This window comes from Rhea americana, unplaced genomic scaffold, assembly GCF_003343005.1.
Source record: "Rhea americana isolate MKP2758 unplaced genomic scaffold, rheAme1 scaffold_27, whole genome shotgun sequence".
NCBI classification, from domain to species: Eukaryota; Metazoa; Chordata; class Aves; order Rheiformes; family Rheidae; genus Rhea; species Rhea americana.
The window spans coordinates 4,151,159-4,171,211 of NW_028186390.1; the positions used below are offsets into that span (position 1 = coordinate 4,151,159).

Genomic DNA, 20,053 nt, shown 5'->3' on the forward strand with positions numbered 1-20,053 from the left:
ATTCCTCCTGCAATCCTCTAGGAAGCTTTCTGCTAGGACCTTTGAGCTGGCATGCTCAAAAAATGGTTTTCTCTGTAGTATCCCCCTTCCTAGGCCTTATGTGAGATAAGACTGATGGTGACAATGAGATCCTAGGCGAAAATGCCCAGTGTACAGAAGTGTTGCATTTCCAGTGGGCTGTATTTAAGTGTAGTAGTATGGAGACAATGAAAGGACAGATAAGCAGGATTCATGCTTAAATGGGTAATTATTTAAAAGAATGTTTTTTGTCATTAGAATAAAGTTATGCTCCGTTAAGTGAAAGACACAGATAAAGCTTATAGGTGGCGAGCTCTCATGAACACCAAGAACAACTGAAATATTCAGATACAATGATAAATGATATGCTCACTTTGTACTTAGTATAGTAGTACATCAGATATCTCACTATATTACATTACTTTGAGTCTTATTTTAATACTGCTCCTTGTAACATGCTAGACTTTAGCATGTCTCTCTTTCAAGTAACTAAATGAGGAACTCTACCAAGGGGAAAAAAAATCCTATAATTCACAATCTGTAAACCATTTTCTGCATCACTTTGGTAAGACTTCAGCACCTTGGAAGGACTTGACAATTTCCAGTTAACAAGACACAGGTGCATCTGATTAGCAGGTCTGGTGGGGCTCTGGATGGTTCCTACCATCCTCCCTCACTAGGTGAGTGTTTATTTTCCCCTTCTCACACACAGCAGCTTTTGAATGCTCCTTAAACTGAAGAAGGAAAAAGGCTAAATGTCATCAATGTTTAAAACCTTTTCCGTTTTGAGGTATGTGTTTCCTATAAGGGGAGAAAGTAAGTATGGGTTATTTTAAATGTTAACAGTAATGAATGAATTAAATTTTAAAAGGTCAGAAAAATAACCTTTACAAATCTTCTTTGGGGATTTTGCACAAACCTGATTGTTGTATTATTTGTTTTCTTTATCATTAATGGCAATTTCAGGGAATGCTTTTTTTTTTTTTTTTTTTTTTTTGAAGTTCCTACAATGTAATTAATATAACTTATAATTTTGTAGTTTTGTATAAGGTGTTTCTCACAAAAAATTCCAAAGACCTTCTGGTACAAATATAGGCATATAACAGGTTTTTGGTGGGATGGGAGCAATTCCAGGTTTTCTGTTTTTCATGTGTAGATCTGATGACTCTCAAATCATGAGGTAAGTTCAAGAAACATGACCAAAAATGAAGTTTCATTTGCTTTATTTTTTTTTATGGTCATAATTCCAAGGTAGGCCTGCCTTTAAAGGGGATGAAAACTTAGATTTATAAAGGAAAAGAAGGATGAACAGTAAGGGGGGGGGGGAAGAGGGGTAGAAAGCAAAGGATAACCGAGGCAAGACCCCAGCTCACAAAGGCAGGTTTAAGGAATTCACAAAACACTATAAAATCTAAAGAACTGGCAGGAGAGGAACTAAATTCCCCACAGTACCCGGGACTTTTGGATCTTTAATGTTCGCTCAAAGAACAAGAGCTCAGCCTGAAAACCGCGGCGGAAAGGCGTCCGTTTTACGGCGCGGAGCCCGGCTCGCTCGCCGCGGCTGCCTGGCCGGAGGAGCTGTGCCCGCCGGGTGCCTTGCTCCTCGCTTTCGGCTGAGGCTGCGTCGCGCCTCTGCAGCGTTGTCCGCCGAACTGGCATCGTTATGTTGTCAATAATAAATACATCATCCATAATACTGAGTTTGTAGGCGTTATATAAATATTAAGAATGCCCAAGACTTTCTATTACAAACCCTGTTTTCAGTCACTTATAACTTTTCATACTTCTAATGATTTGAAAGATGTTTTCTGTGCCAGGTGTCTGCCTCAGGCTGCATTTTGTGTTTTTTGGTTTGTTTGTTTTCTTCTTTTAATGTCAGCCAAAGCAGCTCAGCTATTCTGGAGAGGTAGGCTGGGGAAAACCAAGCAAAATGAACCTAGCAATCTTTTTGAAGGGACTTAGCGCCCCTCTGCCAGAAGAAGGCACTTAACCTTTTGCAAAGGGCTGACTTTTCCGTTAGAAACCCACCTCAGTTGGTAGGTTCAGATGGAAAACCTGCCAGAATGTTGGGTGACTTAAAACGAACCTTAAAAAAAAAAAAAAAAAAAAATCCTTCTAGGAGGAATAGAGGAATATAAGGTCTGATATGCCCATGCTCAATTCCTTCAGCTCCAGTCTAAAGCCATACTCATATGGGGGGCTTGAATGGCCCCCCCAAAACTAGCAGCTCCTTCCAGTCCCAGACTGGAAACTGTTAGTGCAGCTCCGGTAATGGGGTAAAATGTGCGGCACATTTAGCCCATCTTCTTGCCTTGTATTCCACATTCATTTTAATATTACTCACTCCGAAACCATTAGGCCACCCTTAACAGCAATTTATCTTTTTAATTCCTGGAATAAGTCTGCAAAGGACATTTAGGAAAAGCAAATTCAATTGAACAGTAAATTTTAGGGCTGAAAGCAGGGCTGAGCTGCTCCCCACTTTCCTGTCTTACTGAGTTCAGCAACAAGGTACCCATAAATGTGTACTTAGGACACACTGGATGGAGAGAGGAGCTTTTTCATGTCATTTCACTACCTGCATTGTCTCGTGCTGTCCAACATCTCACTCAGACCTGTTGGTCTCGCATACAGAGGCTGGGACTACAGGACCTTCCTTGTCTTTTCTTGCTGTTGTGCAGCCTGATGTATCCACCAAGATGCCAGAGTTGGACCTGGCGTCCTGTAATGTCCTGTAACGTGCCTGTTCCACCTACCCATAAATCACAGATCGCTTTCTCAGGAAGATGCAAAGTAGCTGACTGAAAAAAATATCATAATTGAAAGTGACAGAAATCACATAATTATAATTTTTGATATGGCATCAGTCAGAATATTGCTTCTTGTAGTGTTATTAATGCCCCCAAAATAAATACAAATGGAAATATTTTTATTAAGAATTCTATTGCTTTTTCTCTGGATTGATACTCTGGAGACCAGAGTGGTCTCTAGGGAATTTACAAGTGTATTTCATCGAGTTTTATTTTCTTAGTTTCATTTTTTTTTTAAACCATTGCTAATAAATTTTTTTCATTTTTGAGTATGTAAATTATATTACTTACAAAATACGACCTGTTTTAAGTCTCTATAATTCATAAAAATATGCAGAATAGTGATAAGACAGTGTTTAATGTGTGTACTGTATATCTAGTCTTGTAGCTCTCTATAGTTTAGAATTGGTGTATAGAAGAATGTCAATATAGACAAAAGCTATATCAACAGCCAATTCTCTTGTTCAGCAAATTTTTGCTTGCTGTATCACACACTTTTATAATAGCATTTTGTTCAAAGATGTTTGCATACCTATTGAGTAAGTTGCATGTTTTTCTGGTTAAGGGGGGTATTTTATAGTTACTACATTTTCATACCCTTCACTGACTGAGCTGTATGGACTACCTTAACTACCACCAAGAATACGTGACTGAGTTCAGCTGTTTGAGTGCTTCAGTTTGTGTATTTTATTACTTTAGCAGTGCTCTTTGATAAAGTTCTGCTCTGCGTTGGTAAATTTTTGGTGCTGCCAATCATGTCGTATATCATGCTGGGAGAACTGCGTGCATTGCTAGCCGCTCACCCTGCGGTGAGCACGAGTGGTTGAAATGTTATAATCTGCAGTGTTTTGTTAAATGAGCTGCATATTTTTGTTTTTATATACATTGCTTACCCAGTTGTGTACATTTGCCCAACTCATTATACAAAATAAGCTTGATTGGAATAAGAACATTCTCTACCAGCTGTCTGCTCTGAGTCAGTGTGCAACCAAATTAGCAACTTTTTCTTTCCAACAGTGGCGTGATTGCATCCAAAGTTTAAGGCAATTGGTTTGGAGATCTTGTTTGTTTCATTCACTCCGTGCAAACATCAAGATTAACAAACCAATTTGTCGCAACTTAATTTGTTTTCACAAATATGAACAGAGTTAAGTAACAGAGAAAAACTCGGCATCCTAATACAGGAAAAATGCTTCCATGCATAGTATGAAATGTATTCACTTGTATATAGAACTAAGCGTCATTATTCAACTTAGAGCCGTACACTGTAAGCATGAAAGGATGAAAAATAACTAGAGACCTCCCAAGAGGGATAGTGCTTCAAATAAGCAACACCCTAAATGTTTAAAATGACAAGTATAAGGCGTGGTAAATTGTGTGCCTTCATCAGGAGGTTATGAAAATAAGCTCATATCATGACCTTTGGAAAAACTCAAAACACTGTAATAGACAAAATATGTGGAAAACTCATGTACATAGATACGTAGTTTGCTCATTATCATTGGTATAAAATTAACAGCTTTAAAAAAGTGTTATTCTCAACTTGCTATTTTTTTGAATCACTTCCAGTAAAAACCTACAGGCTATTCTTAGACGTTGTTTGACTAATTTTCAGAGTTTCCATACATAGCAGCTTGTGCTTCCATTTACAAAATCTTCAGCACTACTCTGCCTCAAAAAAAAAAATCTTTCTTGATTATAGAGGTGCTTAATTAGGGCTATCTGGTTTACCTGGATTCCTGTCTGCCCCGTTTACCCATACAAGTGTGCCTGGCATATGTTGGCTATGTCCCACTGCTCATTGCTTTTGCTTTAATGTTATAATTCATTGCTGTTAGAACAGGCTGCCTGGAAGGTAATTTTTTGCTTTTGAGAAATTTTGTGAAAATTGTGAAATTTTCATATGAAAGCATAATGAGTCTTCCTGATTTAGTCAAAAATGTTTGATTTCAAGCACTGGCCATTTAATACTCGCGCTTTTCATTAGCTATTGTTTAGGAGCATAAGCTTTGGAATGGTTTGTTCTAAAAATAAATACATCACAAGGACAAATGACATTTTCAGCAGCACCTCTTCGCTGATATCAAGAGAAAAGAAATTTAGAGAGAAAAATACAAATGGAGTTCTATTAATATATCCTGAAACATTATATCAAAATGAATACCATGTAAATTGGATTTGATATCTGAGAAGTAAATATAATGCATTGCATGAACTAGGTCTAACCTAGACTTTCTTAACAAGTAATTTTGCATAAAGTATGATTTACAGCAGACAGAGGGTAAGGAAGAAGGTTTTGTCTTTGAGGTTTCTTGTTTTGGCTTTTCACCCCAGAAGGAATTTACTTTCAGAATCAGTCCGTTACCAATCAGGATCTAGAATTTGTGCTGCCTTTGAACTATTTAATATCAGCTGCAGCTTACTCAAAGTTACTGATGTATAATAGGATCAGAGTTAGACTCTTATTCTTCTTCCCTATCATGTTCAAACAAGTGATGGTTATGTGCAGTTTCTGCTGTATTAATACAGCTACACTGTGCAGTTTTTGCAGAGGAAAATTCTCCCTTTAGCCAAGAGGACTGAAGAGAAATATTCCTTCCTTTGATGAAAGGAAATTGGAAGCCTTTATTCCTTCCTTTTCCTCCATCAGGCCTAAGCAGGTAGAAAGAAGCAACTAGAAAGCTTTAAGAAATGAAGGTTTTCTCAAGGCCTGCTTTTCCATCCCTTAGCTTTCCACCACCCTCTCTGACACTGACTGCAGCAAACCAGACATGCTTTTCTGGTTTGAGATCCAAGTAGACTATTTCATAATTTGTGCCTGAGCTCTTCTCTTTACTGTTTTTCAGAGGGTGATTTTCAACGTTGTCAACTTCAGTAAAACAAAAAGTCTCTATCGGGATGGGATGGCTCCAATGGTGAAATCCACAAGCAGACCGAAATGGTAAGTTATCCTTCCAAAGACGGGCTTGAAAGGAGAAAAAAAGTGTGTTTCATCTGGTGGTTTTTTTTGTAGCCAAGACGTAGTTCAGGTGCTGCTTCTGTTAACAGTGGACTAATACTTCCGTGCCAGAGTTCTGTGGTGAGGATAGATTCTCTTTGGGACAGGAGGTGGACAAGATGAATTCTGGAGGTCCTTTCCAGCCTTCTTGTGCCAGTGTGTTGTAGTGCCTTGTTTCAAGCAGTGTGACCAAAGTGATGTCCATGTAGCTGAGCAGTCGGAGCGTGGGCCAAAGCGCTGTGTGGTGACCTTCCGTGTCTGAGTGTTGTGCAGGCAACCAGTGGCCCAGGTTTGCCCTGTGTCAGCTGGCTGATGACTGGAAGTGACATGGATGATAGAGCGGGACAGGGCCTATTTCCACAAGGGTATTTGAGTCTGGTCCCTCTGTTTTGGTGAGGTCAGAGTCTGGTGGTGGTGAAGTGAGCTGTGCCGTGAGAGCTGACCTTGTGTGATGAGCAGTCTCGGGTCTATTTGATCCACTAGTACAGATGGAGCCTGAGAGGCCAGAAGGCCAAATGACGGTTGTAGGCAGCACAATATAGACGACACGTGTATGAAACACACGTGAATGTCCATATAGATGGTATATTTCTCAAAGAAAATGCAATGAAATGTCTACTGTGAATAATAATATGTAAATCTAATGAGTCCTAATTCATGCAAGATGCCCAAGAATTATATGACTTGCCTTTAGCTAGGAGATTTGTTTGAATATAGATCATGAGGTTAGGCCATAAGTGTACAGTAATGTATTCTTGTAAGCCTTTGCAGCCACTAGTCTTTATTAGTTAATTACACATTTGATCAATCTGCACATTATCTGAATCTTGCAAATTTATCATTCTTAAATATTTGAACTGTCACAAAATTTCCACCCACATTTTAAATTTTGGCGGTGATAAGATTATAATAACTGTATTTCTTCCTCTTTATGTGACCAACCAATATGGCTATTAGTTTTTTTTAACTAGATGGTAAGGTCATATGGACCGAAGAGTTGTCTTAAAATCCAGTTAGTGGATGGAATCAATCCCAGCTCAATAAGAGCATGTAATAACATTGAAAATTAATTAAAAAATCCATTCTGTAGTGTTTTTGTAGCAAAAGTCATGTTAATTGTGCTTACTGTTTAACTTCAGAAAAATCTTTTGAGGGCAATTCAGGGCCATGTTTCTTGGGCCTGCTTTCACCACCTTTCAAATGCTTTTCTTTCTCTCACAGTGGTCTGGTACTTGCAGCTAAGTAAATTGTGTGTTAAGTTTATGTATAAATCAGATATTGCTTTCATACAAATTTTATACCTTACTTTGGTTTCAAATTAGAGTATAAATCTTATAAAGCAATGCAAAATTGGCTTTTTTTTCTGGTGCATATAGGTTCCTTCGCTATTTTTTGAAAACAGGTTTCTGTTCCACTTCTCAGGAGATCTATTTATTTTTGTGTTTTATATTTTTTGGGGGTATATTGTGCTCCCATGAAAGTGAGGAATGAATAGCACTGCCTGGAGCCAGGCACAGTGTAGGCAGCAGGTGCTGAGCAGCTTCCTCATGCAGAGCTACTGTTATACCTTAACTGTGTTTAAGAAATCCCAGTTGTAATGACATTTTCTTTAAAACATATCATTATTTTATTATTTTTTTCATCATAGTCTATGTACAAATGTATCTTGAGACTGTACTTTGAACATTCATGTTAATTCATAGTGTTACCAGGGACTTTAGTGATACTGGGGTCTATACAGTATAACTTTCTGTCTTAATGTTAATAGGAGTTATATGCATGTTTCAAGTGGGAAAACACATACGTTATTTTTGGATATATACTTTCTATTAGAGCAGTCTTCCTTTTCGATTATGCCTTTTGCGATTACCTCTGTATCTGTTTCCATGGCATTGTAGTGAAACCTGTAAACAAAATTATTCTCTGCTTTTCTGTTTGGTAAAACAGGATTTACTAGTACTTGCAGTTGCTAATGCAGCATTCAGCTAGTTGTGGTCCTTGAATACGAATAGGGCACCATCCAGTCATAAGAATTTGATCCTGCTTGATGCTTTGTGTAAGTACCGTTAGTCTAGGAAGCAATACTGAGTCATTCTGCTGCAAAAGTGCTGAGATTTACACAAGTGTACTCAAGATTCAGAATCGTGGATGGAACCTGACACTTGGAACTCTCCACGTTATATTTAAATCAGCATAGCAGTTTAGCAGACATAATGTAATTAAATTAGAAAATGCTATATTAATTATAAAATGGTGAAGCAACACAAAAACATTTAAAATCAAGTTAAAAGAAGTAAGACTACCAGAAACCAAGCTCTGCAAATATTTTGTAAGAGGGCTCGATCCTTCATCTCTGAATTGCTCTGTGCCAAATATTGTTATTGTGCCTGCCCGCAGGAGGTGTGTAATACACGCAGAAATTCTCCCAACTTCCCCTGGCTGCACTGATTAAAAGTGGTGCTGTGTCACACACAATTATTCCACTTCCTTTTTTTGTATAGACAGGCTTGAGTTTTAGGATAATAAAGTGTCTCTTTTCCTTTTTGCATCTGAGAAATGTAGGTATATTACTTCTCTTCGTAGAGGTTCAGGCCTGAGTTGTGTCCTTCTGGTTTAAATGAGAAACTTCCCATTTTATGCAAGATAGAATTTGACCATATACATTGCAAAATCCTGCATATCAAAAGTAGATTGGCCTCCAGAGACTGTGAATTTTAATATTTGTTTTGAATGCAGTTATGCGAACATGGCTCCAAGCTTTGCAACATTTTGTGAGTTTGATTCTTGACTCTGGAACAAATCACTGCCAAGTGCTCTTGAAGTATGGAGTGTGTCAAACACAAATCAACATTTTTGACCTGTATTCTCTTGCCCTGTGGGGTAAGATCTTTAAATGTAGTCAGCATCAAGGTTCAGTTCAGTGTTACTGATGTAAATGGAGTATATCACTGTCATCAAAGCACTCTGTGTGGACACAGATGTTCTGGTGTTGACATATTCTTCTCTTTTGAAGTAAGGCCAAACACTTCCAGTAATGAGCTACTTAAAAAGAGGAAGCAGTGTGTTGAAGGATGAGGGAAAAAACAGATTTCATGGTAAAGAAAGATTATATTTTATAAAGAAAAACCAGAAAAAGAAATTCTGATTGAAATCTGTTTCTCTAAACACAGTGAATAATTTACTGAATGTTGATATTTTTCATTCCTGGAGGGATAGACGGTACCCCCCCCCCCAAAAAAAAAAAAAAAGAAAAAAGGAAAAAAAGAAATAAAAATGAAAACTAAGTAGGTTAAGTTCAGAGTCCCTCTTTCTGTTATTCTGTGGTTTTTGGGATGTGCTATGTTGATGCTCGGTACTGTGGGGTTGTGTTAGTTGCATCAGTCAAATCTCACTGCAGTGAACTGCAGCTTATGTGCAGCAACGTAGCTTTGTCACATCGTGTTAAGTCATCGTGTAAGTTGGCAGATTGGACAAGATCAAACTCAGGATTTTATTTCAAGCCAGTAGAATGTGCTGCGACTAGTCATACAGCATTTTTGCTTAAAATTACCTGGTCATTCAGAAATATTTCACTACTATTTTAGTGAATGAGTGTTTTCTTGATAATCAGTACTACAAATAGAAAAAAAAATAAGTGACCGCTTTTGGGTCTTTTTGCTTTGTTTTGTGGAGAGGAAAAGTTTGAGAGAAGATGATTTTGAGGAATTTAAGTTTCTGCTATGCTAGTACAGCCCTACTGTAATCTTATTTTTTCTTTGCTGGTTTTGTTTGACTGCAGCCTAATGCTGCTGCAGTTTGTTAATCATGACTTCACACTAAAATCTCTGTCCTTGCGAGCTATTAGCAAAGTTTGCCGTGTGGGCACAGCAGTGGAAGATCATTTCAGCGCGTATACTGTACCATTATATTGATTCCACAAAGTTTTACAACTTTCTCAAAGTGAAATAGAAGAGTGACTTGTTTGAGAGGCAGCAGATTTTCCAAATGATGAAGTGAGCAAATATTCCCTTTGGGCAGAGAACAGCTATAACTCTTGATTATTCAGTGTGAGCATTGCTTCATTGGGGACATTAGTTTTTCAAATTGCGCTAATCTTTTAAAAGTAACAACTGGCCACTCATCACCTTAGGTATTTCAACAAGATCATGTGCAAAACTCCTAATTAGTATTTATAGAACAGCAGCTCCTCCCTGCAGAATAGTAGCGGTAGCTGGCAAATATCTGGTTGACACCTGTTAAGTCTTCAGACATCCGTTGTGTTTTATTCTGCATTTCAGATGAGCAGAGAGCAGTAGGTGAAGCCCTCATAATTAAGGGATAAAGGATAATAAATAACGTGGTTCTTGAGTGAATGAACACAAGGTTAAAGGCAATTCTCCACTTGTGATGCAGTATTTCAGGAAATGGTTTTGTAAGTAATAATGTTAGGTAAAATATTATGAAGCCTTCAGCATAAAGAGAAGGTTTATGTCTAGATTTACATGTGCTTTGTTTATAATGTCAGATTTCAAACTACTACTTGGCAAAGCCTTCAATTTCTTTCCTCTCTTATTTCACTCAGCACTGATGGCTTTTATCTGGATAGCTGCCTTCCCAGACAAGCACTCCACTACCTCTGTTGCTATAACATCGCCTTTTAAATACTCACAACACATTGCTTCTGAAGCGTTTTTTTTTCCCAGTAAACCTGGAAGTACAGAAGTACTTCTAGGTAATTAATTCAAATTTGAATCTATATCTATCTTGGTAAATATTGTCATGATGAGGAATTTTGGTAGACATCTAGAAAAGCAATGCAAGTTTTATGAACAATACTTCCATATGTTCCATTCATCAGAAGGACAAGACTGAGAAAATCTGAATTTTGAGTAGCTAAAATGTATTGATTCTTGCCAAGTTTCTTTAACATTTGTGTCTACAATGCAGTGTTACAATCACTACCATGTCTACCAGGCTGCTTTATACATTCGGAGACTTTCAGCAACATTTTTAGTATGTATTTATATATCTTTAGCCATAAGATAAGCTGTTTGTGAAGTGAGCTGTCATTTGTGGTGAAACAGTTTGAGAATAAAGCACTGAATATATATGTGTGTGTATATATACATTTATATATATATAGAGAGAGAGAGTTTGCTGATCTATGACTAGTGGTGCTTACTGTAAAGCATGTATAGTCGGGTAGGGTTAGTGATAACATCACCTGAATATGGGTAAGGATGAACAAGCTGTCGTCATTACCTGATTCTTCCTTGGGCCCTCTGCCAATTTTATAATTTAAAGCGTGTTTGCTCCTGTTTTTCTGAGGGATCTGGTACTAACGCCTTTGGAGCACCAGTGATATTTCTCCCAAGGCGGGTGTTGGCTGATGCAGCTTCTCCCGGGGCAGAGCTGGCTTCTCAGGGCTGCTCCCTCTGCCGTGCTGGCGTGACTCTTTGTAGGGTCACACCGGGACTGGGTCAGGAACCGACCCCGGTTAGAAGTAAACTTGCAAAGAAAAGAAAGGGGGGATTTCATTTTCATCTGGTTTGTCTCACAGATCTCAAACCAGCTGTAGCTGCAGCTGAAGGAGCAGTGAGGGAGAAGGGAACAAGTGGCTGGGGTGGCAATGAGGGTAGCAGTCACTTTAAAAATGCCTAGAGAAATTTGTGTGGAATGACAGTTTCCCTTTCAATAACTTGTAGCATTTTATTTGAAGAAAATAGGGGAAAAAAAATTGCGATATTGACCTTTTAGAATCCCACATTGATGAGCAGAAGGAGTTTTGTCTTGGTTTCACAGTAGCTCTTTGGAATGAAAACAAGACATTTTTAAATATTTTTGAAGTTGGTGTGTGTATGAGAGCAAAATAATCATAACTGCAGTACATCCCTGAGTAAATTTTATGTTCATAGGAATTTTGTGAAATAACAAAACAGACTCAAAGTCCAGTAACCCCATAAAAAAAAAATGCACTCCCTTCACCTCTACCAATCCAGCAAAGGTGGTTGTTCCTGGGAATATAAAGGAGGTTAAGTATCAATTTTATCAGTCTCAGCTTTCATGGAAATACATGAGAGGTTATATTCTGCTGACACAAGGTACAAATTGGATCCCCAAATTAATGTGTTTTTTGTGCAAATAGAATGAGAATGGTTTGTGATAAGAAAGAAGGTTGAATTTTGTTGCCTGGACACTTCATTAGAAATTTAAGATTCATGGAATTATATTGGGGAAAAATTAGTAAGAGGGAAATTAGACTAATATAAAAGAAGGCAAATGAATTCTAGCACTCAAAGAGAAAATAATAGATATGTGTTCTGAAGTGCTGAATGACTACTAAGCCATCATCTAAAATCCCTGGCTATTTTATATGTGTGTGTGTGTTTCCTCATTATTTATCTGAGTGATCTCCTATAAATCAATTTATTTAGATTACAGCAGAGTCCAAAGGCCCCAGTCAGGATCAAGACTCATAGTGCTTAGTGCTGTGGAAACACATAAACAGACAAAGCACTCTTCCAAAGTTGTGAAAATTTTATGATTGATTTCAGTAAGAGCACAGTTAGGCCAATACTGAGCACTTCGGAAAATTCCATCCTTAAAGATTTATTCCGAGCAGTAACTGTTTAAAAAATGACATACTGCTTACATAAGAGTCTAAATATTTGATGGTTATAGTATTTACATCTAAAACACCAGAGGCTATGTGCTTTAATACCTCAATCTGTTTCCCATATATTCTGTCAACACGAGTCCCATGCATTGATTGAGGGCACTCTGTGATCCCCAAGGTTGTATTCATGAAAGGTTACCCTTGGCACTACTTTATTCATGCAAGGTTTGAAGCACGTAGGAAACAAATTGGTCCAGTCCTGCTCAGTGCATTTTTGTCGTCTATAAACACATAATTACTGTGGTACTGATGAGAAATACAAAATCTTAAAAAGGTGCAGTTACCTGACAAGATCTCCCCTAATGTTACCCTAAATCACAGAGATATTTGCTGTGGGAAGTTCGGTGACATTTTTAAAATAACTTGGTGGTAGGCTTTTCTGACCGCAGTCAGTGGTATTGAGTTTAATGTCTGCAAAAAATGGCCAGAGCTGTGCATTGCATCCCATCCTGAAACAGGTCATTCTCCTTCCTCAGGTGATGGGCGTCTGGTGAAACTGGCTGCTTGAAAGGTGTGCCCAGAACTGGGTCCCTAACCTTGGCAGGCTTAAGAAGATGTATAAAATCAAGGCTTCCCCCTCCTCCTCGAAATGAGTCTGTAAGTTAGACAAATGTGGGCAGTAGGGAACTCAAAGCAGAGTCAAACCACCAAGGGGACGTTGCACCTTTTCGTTGCAATTTTGTACTTTGAACTAATGGAGTGAAGCAGAATGAAAATCACCTCAGTTAAGAATGGCATTTATCAGCTGTAAGTACTTACTACTAAGAGCCCTACACAGACAAAGCTGAGTGTCACCAAGCAATGTACTTGAAAATCAAACTGTTAACACAAGACTACACAAATAAGAGCCAAAAACTGTAATCAGAAAATGCAGCATCTCTCTAAGAATGTTTTAATGGTCTGAAGAGTACCAGACGAGCTGAATTTAATGAAATATAATAACCTATGACATAATATAATTAAACATATATTGAGACTGAACCAGGACACAGCATAGTTAGGTAAAATTTTGCCTTTCCTTGACTTTTTAATCACTTAGCATTGCAAGTTTAAGGAACTTTAAACAGTATTATGTATTTTTAAAAATTCTATGTTAAAACTTACATGTGACACAAAAGCATAGGATGCACAATGTGTCAGTATACAGTTTTAGGAAAAGTTAAGATTTGAGTTAAGATTTTAAAATATTTATTTGAAACAGTAATATCAACTTTTTGGAATTGTTTTCTGTGAAGAAACAATATCATTTGGTGCACGGGAAAAGTTAATAGAAACTATCCATTCAGAATTTTGATAAAGGCAAGATGTTTGTCAGGTGGATTTATATTGGAAGTGCCATGGTAAAAGCCAAAACAAGCAGTCTTATTTTACATTATATTAAAAGAGAAATCAAAGACAAACATTCTGCTGTACCATGGAAATTGAGAAACGTAGGGAGAAAAAGCAGTAAATTACTATGTTAGGTGATAATGCAAGAACAGAACACTAAAATAATAGGTGCAGTATCTTGAACTTTGTCTCATCAGGTTTGGCAGTTATGTATGTAAAACCAAAATATAAAAAACTAATTTTTATGCAGTGATTATTAGGGTTAGTATATGAATTAAATTTTGTATGATAGCTTACTGGTTTGAGAGAATTAAAATTTAATGATAGTAGACTAGAGGTATTTCTTGCATCTTTAGATGTTCAGGTGCAATGGTAAAAGTTTTTTTTGAACTGCTTCAAGTGAAGCTTTGTCATCCTGTTTTATTATATTAAGAATTTCTGAGGTTGAAAGCCTACCCAGAGTTCTTCTAGTGTGATTAAAAAGTACCAAATACTTTTTGGCAGCAGATACTAATTCCAATCTTTCTCTCTCGTACCGCTTAGGCAGCTGTACAAGGCTAACTGGCTGTCAGATGCTTTGGCTAACGGAAAGGTGAGGCTTCAGGCTCTCCGTGGAAAGCTGGCTTCATTGCTGACGGTTCCCGTCTCTAGAAAATGAGTCATGCTGGGGAGAGGAAGGGGTTGTACCAGGCAAGGGAGCGGGTCGGTGCTCGTTCTTGGCTGGAGTGCGATCCCTTTGGAAACTGAACTGTTCGCGTGAAGTTTGAAGAGAAAGCAGCCCCCTTCATAGGGTTTTTGTATGTTCAGGTTTCTCTTCCACTTGGAAGAGCTGTTCATTTGGAGACTCTTATTTATTAGTCCAGGATCTCAGGACATACGGCAGCCAGGCTGGACAATCTATAGGTGCCTCTAATGGAGTAGTGTCCCAGATCTGGGACTTACCCAGTGTATGCAGATTGGTTGCAGGTGACCTATACAGCTGAAGTGCATGTGTGCATCCTCATAATATTTTATTTGCTATAGGTGTGCAGACTGTTGAAACACTAGCCTTTCTGCCTATGTGCTGTGCAGGGCACCCATCTTCTAAGCATGAAGCCACGGCTTTGATGGCAAAGCTGATTCCTCATCTCTTCCCCTCTCCTGCCCTGTTCCTCAGTTATAGGGGCAAGTCTAGTCCATTGGTTTGACTAGACACATTTGTTATAAAACTCTCCCTTCTCTCAAGCTCAAATTAGTGCAGATTGTATTGAATTTGTATGCGAAAGTAATTTAAAGCTTGCAAACCTTCATCCCTTCCTCTAATGCCATGGTGCCAATCATTCACACTTCTGGATGCCGTGCAGTTCCCTGATGCTGGATGAGGTTGCAGCACTGTGCAGCAGGCAGGAGTTGGGGTGCAGAGTGCGTCGCACGGTGCACTGCATGCAAGCACGTGTGAAGAGCAGCTCCCATAGCCTCATGCGAAAGGGAGGCATCCTCCAGTCACAGGGCCTGATATGTGAGAATAATTTTATATTTAAGTAATTCATAAGACACTAAGTCATGCTGGCGCGTTTAATTTGGGAGATCTGTTTCTGCATATTCTGATGGACACTGCAGGATGTATATGTATGTTTCTGGCAAACTGCAAGTGCCAGTTTCTATGCAAATCTCGGGTGTCGTCTTTGCATTTTTACTTTTGCTTACAAACAACACTCCTTCAGTTGGTGATTCAACATTGCTAAGAAAAAGCACTTTCAAACCTGACATTTTAATCCAGTGGGAAAACTCTAAGACAAGAAGAGGGTCCAATCAGGAAAATTGACCTCCCGAGTAATTTAACAGGCAACAGATTACTTGGTCACCTGCTAAGGCTGGAAACTGTGACTCCAGAGCTGCTGTAACCATCCCTTTTGGACAGAACAGGTCTGGATGCAGTGTCATGCAAGCAGGAGTACAAGGGTCCTGGGTTTCTTAAAGAGACTGTTAAATGACATCAAAAGTGTCCACAAGTCTTTGCCGTAATAAAACGGTCACGCACAAAGATGCTTGCATCTTTGACCCTCTCCTTGAGCTGCAGAGAGAAGATGTTTGCACAGGAAATAAGTTTTGCACAGACCGCTAGGTACCCTGAGGGCGTTTTTTCCCCCACTTCCTTTCCCTCAGTAATAACTCCTGGACTATTTAAATGATAACCTCTTTCAGTAATGAGGTATGCACAGCAGTTATTAAAACCAACAACAACCTAAAAAGCTCTAAAACAGAGTTTTGGCTAGTATGCTTATGCTGGAACGATTCACCGCGTTTTTTTTCTGGCACAGAGACGGTCTGGCTGGGATGACTTGAGCGGCGCTCGTGGGGCCTGGGGAGGCTGGACACCTTCAAAATAGCTAAAATTTATTATGGAATTACACTTGCTAGCTGGACTTTCAGTGGAGTGATTTCAAACAGTGAAATTAGCAGCGTCCAAAGTTAAGTGGAAATTGCTATCGAGATTGAGGGAGAAAATGGTGTTTATATTAGTTTTTATTGGAAGGCTTCACTGTTATTCAGGCTTCTCAGGTGCTGTTGTAAAAATGACTACTCGTGGTATGAAGAATTTTGCACAATAGTTTGTTGGAGATGTGTGATACCCTTTAGCAAATTTATAGGAAAGGCCATTTCAGCTCGAGATAAAAAAGATTCAACTTGATAGATTTGCAATAAAAAGAAATTGAGGAATATTCAAGTTAAAATAATTTACCACACGTTTTAATATTTGATAAAAAACCTTTGCTAATATTTTTTCTCAACATAGTTAAAAAGCACTGGCACCTCATGGCTTAGAGACCAGCAGTGATATAATTTAGCTTTGATAAGGAAAAGATAATTTTTTTTCCCTTCCATCTGCTGCTCTACTGGATAGTTTAATGCTCTTATGGTTGTCTTTTAAATGTCATTCTGTCAGTGAAGCACAGACCATATGTATGTTCGTATGCAGTTCTTTTATTAAGGCACAAATGCAATTCTGCGGGCCTGTGGTAGGGTCCAAAGGGTGCTGGTGTGAGGGGTCTGTGCGGGGCGAATCCTTCTCCAAAACGTTGGCTCGTTTGGGCTTTGCTGGCTCGAGGAGTGACTCTGCAAGGGGAGCAAGAGAGCACCTCGAGGTGCCTGCGCGAGGGCTTTACCTTAAGGATAAAAACAAATTAAAAGCAAATCAACTCAAGATGAGCAGGGAAGGAAATATGTTCAGACGTGCTGGGTGTTCACCCCTGTGGGCAGAATCTGGTTCTTGTTTTAAAAGGAGCAGTGGGTGAAGGAAAATATTCTTTGCGTGCATGGTAAAACGAACATCTCTTCGCTTGGGTGAGAGTCATGGAAATGAACAGGCAGGTGATTCTTCAGCAATATAGGTTTTCATTAAATAAGGTCTTGCCATGCTACTTAAATGCCTTGCTCCTTAAACATACACGGTTGTGTTAACCATTGCACTTATGTTTGCGAAGCGGACAGGTTTGATTCCAGTAAAACATGCAGTGTTGGCTCAAATCACGTTGTACCGAGAACAGTCACCGAAAGCAGCGGAGAAGGCTGTGTCTGTGGCCTCTGCTCCCGTGCAATCGCAGACTCGATGTCTTCTGCAGAGCATGGAGACCAAGGAGGGCGCAAACCTGAGGCATCACTTATGCGGAAGAAAGCAAGAGTAGCTTTCCTTTTTAAATAGGTGTGTTCAGCAGATCGAACTGTGCTTCGCTGCTGCAGTCAGCAGGCATGGGTCTGGAGGATATCTGCATTATTTAGGAAGATCGCTGAGCTGTAGATCTGCCAACAGAGAAGCCAGATCCAAAGGGCAGCGGGCACGTCAGTATTCAAAAGATGCCTTAAGGCAGCGTGTAGCAGTCATGGTCGTCATATTTTTCTATTTTTGTGACTGGAGGGGATCTACCAAGAATTCTTTCAGAATTATTCTGCAGTATTAACATGCCTGTTTAGTTCTTTTTCTCCACCTCTGTTCAATTTGAGGTGTCCATGCAACAGAAGTAGGTATCTGTGACCTGTGTAGCTGGTGGTATTTAATAGCCATCTCCCAGTGTAGTGAAAATAAGCCAAACATTCTGTATTTGTAATATTTTATACCCATCATTTGTACAATGGAAGTATAGAACCTAGTAACCGAGATGAATCATAAATATGATGTGTGTGTGTGCTTGCGCGTGGGGGACGCTTCCGTTTGTTTTCCTTTCATTTTGGCAAAGAATTCCAGGTTTAAGCTAAGAGGCTGTTCAAAAACATACCTGAACAGAAGTGAAAGAGGATACAAATGGAGAGCAAATAGCAGCCTGGAGTGAAACGTGTGACTAACTCTGTGTCTGAGGCCTTCTTGATACTAAAATTACAGAAGGGAATAAATTACATGTTGACTGCATGTTTTTCTTCCACTCGTAGAGCAATAGAAACCAGGATATCTTCTATATAAAGCAACAGTGAACTTAACTGTGACCAAACACGGGAAGCTGTATTTTAGTTCTCAGAAGACTCTTATCTTGCTGCACAATAGAGCACAGCATTTATATTCACAGCACTGCCACTGTGTGGTTTCCCCCGAAATTCTGAGGCGAAGGAAAACCGTTCTCGACCGAGCCAGCAAGACGTTCAAAGCAGTTTGTGCGTCGGGGAGGGAGAGGTGGCAGTAAAAACTGCATGATTGCATTTCAAAAGATTTTTTGTTTTTTTTATTTTGATTTTGTTTACCTGAGGGAGGGGGAAATTATGCTAGTAAAATTTATGCCCTACAAATACCTATGTTGTCAACACAAACTAACGTTTCCATACTTTAATATTTACACTTGAAAGTCAGGCTTGTTGTTATGTTTCAAAAGTTGCTACACAATTTAAGGTGGAAGTTACTGATGTAGTTTCTCTTCAATATTTTATTTCTTTAAAATTACAGTGCAATGAGATAAAAAGATATATCCAGTGACAGAATCTTCTAACATAAAGAAGGCTGTTTATAGCTCAAATTTAACACATAATTAATAAAAGCAATTTCTCTTCAAGCCACAGAAAATGAGGATTAAGGCTTAGAAAACCTTCTGGTAAGTGAAGCTGGGATGCGTGATGGCAGATGCACAAGCGGTGTGTATGCCCACAGACAGCATTTACAAGTATCACTGATACATTCTGCCTGGCAGCATGAGCCACATGCGTGAGAACTTAATAATGTTCACTAATGTCTCAAAAGCTGCTTTTTGTTTTTAAGATTCACCTTTAATACTGATATTTCGAGTTCTACTTTCAAACTGCAGTTCCAGGCTCATTTTTTAATGTTAGTATCTGAATGTTTTGTTTTGTTTTTTTTAAAGTAATTTTATAATTTATAAATAGGACACTTAGTTACACAATATACTTGTGTGACTGAAGTCAAGCATAAAAAGCTGTTTAAAAAAAAGCTTAATCAAGGTTAATAAAAATATAGTATCATTTTACTCTATTATGGGTGGTAAATGTGACTCCAGCCTCAGGATGTATTGAACAGCATTTCTGCAAGGCTGTCCTGGATATCTTCCAAATTGGTTTCAAACTTAATAGCTGGATTTTCAAAATGATAGTCCATTAGTCCTTTTTTTTTTTGCAAAATATGAAACTGAAAAATTGTGAAACATACAGGCTACTTCTACATTTTTGTGGAAGATTTAAATATGCATAGGTAGGTTAGAGCTAGAACACCTAGATTCTAGTAAGGACTGTTGCAGCTTTGGCATTTTGACCTCTATTACTCTCCTGTCTCATGCTGTATTTTCTTAAATGCAATATATAAGCATCAGAAAATGATGCTTTGAAAACAATTATAGTATATTGCAGACATGAAGTTTTAGCTCTATTCAGAAACTGAAGTTGCATATTCTGTCACACAGCAATGATAAGCCAACTGTGATGTTCACAATTGTGAAGGAGGAAACTATTTTTTTTCAGTGAAGAAACTTCTATAAGGAAAGAATGAAAAAAAAAAAAAATGCTTCAAATGGTGATACTACTCCTAGATTGTGCGACAGTGCTGAAGGAATGCCTCTGAAAGTGTTATCCAGTCAAATAGCTAACTGCAGCCTTGGATGTGTATATGGATGGAAACCACTGCCTGGGCAGAATGAAATGGAAGTCAGCTGAGGCAGAATGGGGGCTTTATAAAACAAGGAACTGGAGGGCTTTTGAACAGCAGGGTATATATATATATATATATTTTTTTTTTTAAACCAGCTGTGTTGCCATCGCCTTGCTTTGCTTTAA

General features: G+C 38.6%; 1 protein-coding gene across 1 annotated transcript in view; it reads left to right on the forward strand.

The window, feature by feature from the left end:
* The window catches only part of AGBL4 (AGBL carboxypeptidase 4), a 542,375-nt gene that overhangs the window by 213,190 nt on the left and 309,132 nt on the right, over positions 1-20,053 (forward strand). The window contains exon 4 of the mRNA XM_085308189.1: positions 5,675-5,769. Coding sequence (XP_085164315.1) covers positions 5,675-5,769 — 95 coding nt within the window. The remainder of the gene's footprint in view (positions 1-5,674; positions 5,770-20,053) is intronic.